Source organism: Sinocyclocheilus rhinocerous, unplaced genomic scaffold (assembly GCF_001515625.1).
Source record: "Sinocyclocheilus rhinocerous isolate Xijiao unplaced genomic scaffold, SAMN03320098_v1.1 scaffold1411, whole genome shotgun sequence".
In the NCBI taxonomy this organism is placed as follows: domain Eukaryota; kingdom Metazoa; phylum Chordata; class Actinopteri; order Cypriniformes; family Cyprinidae; genus Sinocyclocheilus; species Sinocyclocheilus rhinocerous.
The window spans coordinates 92981-97597 of NW_015653601.1; the positions used below are offsets into that span (position 1 = coordinate 92981).

Below are 4617 nucleotides of genomic sequence, written 5' to 3' on the forward strand. Positions count from 1 at the left end.
AAATATATATAAATTAAACACCTTTCAAGTGTTTCAGAAGCATAATATTATATATTGTGTTAAATGACAGTCAGCATGAAATAATGGGATAATTATTGGCAATAATTTATTTAGCTATTTATTTAAATGTTGATATCCATGAATTCACTTTATAATAATGTCACACCATTTGACCTGATCATGTGCATTACATATCTCCACAGAAGTGATTCATATTGAATCCTCAAGCTCCAAACTCAAAATACTGCATCCCCATGTGACTCTGTTTCCTGCACCATGTCTTGGGAACTCAGCATTGAGCCCCACTCTGCAGATGAACCCCATCAATTCAGGGATCTATGTGCCTCCACAGCCCCCAAGCCTGTCCATGGATGGCACATTTCTGGGTATCACTTACCCCCGACCTGTAACGTCCAGTCCCCTTCGAGACATGCAGCCTGCGCTCCCAATGCTGGAGTGTACAAAACCACAGTCCTTTCAGATTTCCCAGAGAGACCTACAAGACAATATCCCTGTGTTGCCTTTAGGACTGAGCACCACTGGCAACAGTGACGAGTGCTTTGACTGCCAGAAAGCTTCCTTGACCTTATCTACTCTGGCCAACCAGAGGCAAATTCACTGTCAGTGGCAATGCCAAAAGTACTTTAGCTGCAAGTATTGTGACAAGGGGTATGTGAGTCTAGGGGCACTAAAGATGCACATTCGGACACACACGCTGCCATGTGTGTGTAAACTGTGTGGAAAGGCTTTTTCTAGGCCCTGGCTACTTCAGGGACACATTCGCACACACACAGGTACGTTCGGAGTCTATGTACAATTTTAGGGACAATTTTGTATTTACTGCATTGGAAAGCTGTAAAATGTATTCTTAAAGGAATATGTCACTTAAAAATGAAAAAATCTGTCTTTTTGTTTATTCACCCTCATGTCATTGAATCATATTTTATACTTCTGTGAAACATGAAATGAGAAGTTAGGCAGGATGTCAGTGCTACTTTTCATACGAAGAAAACATTGATTCAAAAAGCTAAATATAATGTAATATTATAATGTAAATGAGTCTATATAATGTAAAAATAATGAGTCTATACAACATATGATATTACAAGTCTTATGATGTTATATGATGGCTTTATGCAATGAACAGACCAAAACATAAAGCGATAGTCCACCCAAAAATGAAGATTGTCATAATTTACTCACCCTCATGTCATTCTAAATCTGTATGCATACTGCTGAACACAAAATGAGATATTTTAAGTAATGTTGATAACTAAACAGTTTCGGTTCCCATTAACTTTTTTCTTTTCTTTTCTCTACTTCCCCCCTCTTTCTTTCTTCTTTCTTTTTTGTCAATATAATGAAAGTCAATGGGAACCAAAAATATTTGGTTGCCAACTTTCTTCAAAATATCTTATTTTGTGTTCTGTATAAGAAAAGTTATCAAGGTTTGGATATTCATTTTTGGGTGGACTGTCTATTTAAAGGGTTAGTTCACCCAAAAAAAAAAAATTAGGCGACATCAAAATGCCATTGTTTTTCACATCATGTCATGGCAAATATGTGACCGCAAATGATATTGATATTAACAGTTTAGGGGAATGTTAATAAGTTCAGTCTCTTTCTCACGCAAAGCTATTGTATTGTTTCAGAAGACTTGCAATATAGTGCACAAGTTGTATGGACCATTTTATGATACTTTTGTGGTGCTTTCTTTACTTTTTGGAGCTTAGTCATTTAAATCATCATCCACTTTCCTGTATGGAAAACAGAAGCAAGGACATTCTGTCTCACCTACTGTTTCTCCTGGAAGAAAGAATATAATACAGGGCTGGAATGACATGAGGGTAAGCACACTGAAAAAAAAGGTGTAGGATTTACTTTGAAACTATTTTCACTCTAACTTGCTAAGATATTTCATAAATAATTACAAAGAAATGGCAAGCAATACATTGAATTAAGTTAGAATCAATTAAGTCTTGAATTAATTTAATAGAAAGACAAATATTATTTTTCTTGTAAAACGTACTGCAGGAATGTTTTATTTACAACTCAGATAAATAATTTAAACAGTGTAAATAACAATTTAATTTTGGGTGAACTACTGCTAAAAGAAGTTTGAAAATGACACATTGTATTTTGAAAATGGATTTAAAATGAGAATAAGACCTAACTCAAATCATTTAATTATTTTAGGTGAAAAGCCATTCTCCTGCCCTCACTGCAGTCGTGCATTCGCTGACCGCTCAAATCTCCGGGCACATTTACAAACCCACTCTGAGATCAAGAAATACCAGTGCAGAAGCTGCTTTAAAACCTTCTCCAGAATATCACTCCTGACAAAGCATGAAGAGGCCGGGTGCTGCCCCATGTCCTAATATGTACTAGGTTGTAGGTAGTCAGGGTAAGTTATAGTGCCAAAGTTTATCAAATCAATGTGCCTCACACAACTCAAGAGTCTGGTATATTGACTGATATACTGTATACTCTTTGAATTAATTGAACAAATTATAAAGCACAATATGTTGTACATTGCGTGTGACTTTACAAAGTTTCTAGCTGTTATAATGGTAGATGTGATGATTTTTCAGGTTATGGTTTTGTAATGGAGAAATTTCAAAGCAAACAATAAAATAATATTTTTCTAATAATGTGTCCTGTTTAGTATAATATCAACAGATGAAATAAGTTTGAAACGACTTCTGTGTGCTTCTATGCCTGCTCATTATGAGTAGGACAGATTGTTGAACTTTTGACTTCACATACCATTAAGGCCTATCCTGCATCCCAGCTCACACAGTATTAATTAATATGTCTATATTCAGGGCAGCTGTGGAGAGGAAAATTATTTGATGCTAAATAAAACCTACATTTGTAATTGTGCATGGAAAAAAGCTTTGTATATATATATATATATATATGTTTATTGGCAGGTGGATGGAGGCCAGCTACATGCCATAATGGCACCATGCCAAAACTTCATTAGTAGGGGTCTTAGTCTCTGTTTTCTTTCATCTGAGAGAAGACTGCATTTGTCTAATCACTGATGGTAAAAAAAAACGTTTTCTCTGTAGAAATCCTTCTGAAATATATGCAAGTTGAGACAACAGGGCTGATTTAAAGGTGGGGTATGTATTTTTTCAAAAACGCTTTACGAGTCGGGCCGAGTACCAAAACAAACTTGTAGCCAATCAGCAGTAAGGAGCGTGTCTCATGATGCAGAGGAGAGAGCGCTCAGTGCACAGGACAGACATTAGCTGAGCGACAACAGAAAGATAGAGATGGCGGATAAAAAACAAAAGAGGAAAACATCTGCCGAACAAAAGAAGGCTTACGATAAGGCAAGAAGTAGGACCCGTGCAAATATTGGATCAGCTTTCCAGCGCTGGAGAGAACTCAAGAAGCGGGAAGGCCTGCGATTGGACGCTGAGGAGGTTGCTTTGTTTCTTCCCGATAGGTGAGTAACACCGTGTCTACACCGGACGCGACAGTTGTCGCGCCGCGCCGCAACAGCAAAAGTCTGTCTTAATCGTTGCCTGGGTTGCATACGTATGTGTTAGGCGGAGCTATCAAAATAGGGGTGAAACCCTTTTGGAGTATGGGCGCATTTGTTTTGGTGATTTGAAATATCAACATTGGCTACCAGAAATCACTTACCCCACCTTTAAGTGGTACAGACAGGACAATGGGACTATAACTATGAGGACTATCAATAATCAAACAAATTCACATAAATTATTTTGTCAGTTGAGTCAGTTGCTAGTTATTACAAGAAACAAGCTGAATTATGATTGCTCAACCTATATGAACATCACACACAAACATGCTCACATGAGTTGACAAGGGGGTTTCATATATTTACAGATAAATACAGCTGCAAGCAATGATGGAGTCAAGCACTCCAGCAACAGCATCTGCACTGTCCTAAGCATGATCCAAAGAATAGCAGGGGTCAAGTGTGCAACTGCACATGGAACCTCTGAGCATTACATACAACCTCACTTCCTGTTTGGTATATCTGCAGTCATCTCACATTATGCAACATGTTATCATTCCCAAGGCATCTGCTGCATGGTGTGAGAAGATTCACAATAAAGTTAAAATCGGAAGGGAATGCAGGGAACCTTAAAAATGGGGAGCAGTGTATTTCTATGGGAAGCCATTCAGGAAATAATACATATGTATTGCGTGAATATGGATTGGTTCACTGGTTGAAAATATGGTTAAATGACAAATGCATTGGTTTATAATACATTGGTACAACCAGACATATACTGGTTTAGATACATTGGTTTGATCAAGCACACATGGGTTTGCTCCTTTATACACTGGTTTGTTCAACTAAACATTGGTTTTCTCAACTATGTATTGGTTTAGATGCATTGATTGGCTCAAGTACATACTGATCTGATCAAGTATACATTGCTTTGTTCAATTACAGATTGGTTGGATTAACTATATATTTGTTTGTTCACCTATATATTGGTTTAGATACATCGGTTGACTCAAGTATATATTGGTTTATCTAAATATACATTGTTTTTTTCAAGTATAACCGTGTTGATACATCAGTTTGTTCAGGTATATATTGGTTTGTTCAACTATATATTGGTTTAG

At 37.0% G+C, this 4617-nt stretch overlaps 1 protein-coding gene across 1 annotated transcript in view; it reads left to right on the forward strand.

Moving 5' to 3' along the window:
* Positions 1-2535, forward strand: part of LOC107716505 (zinc finger protein SNAI2-like) — a 4888-nt gene extending 2353 nt beyond the window's left edge. Inside the window, exons 2-3 of the mRNA XM_016522983.1 lie at positions 204-794; positions 2197-2535. Coding sequence (XP_016378469.1) covers positions 204-794; positions 2197-2378 — 773 coding nt within the window. The 3' untranslated portion in view covers positions 2379-2535. The remainder of the gene's footprint in view (positions 1-203; positions 795-2196) is intronic.
* Positions 2536-4617: the final 2082 nt, after the last annotated feature.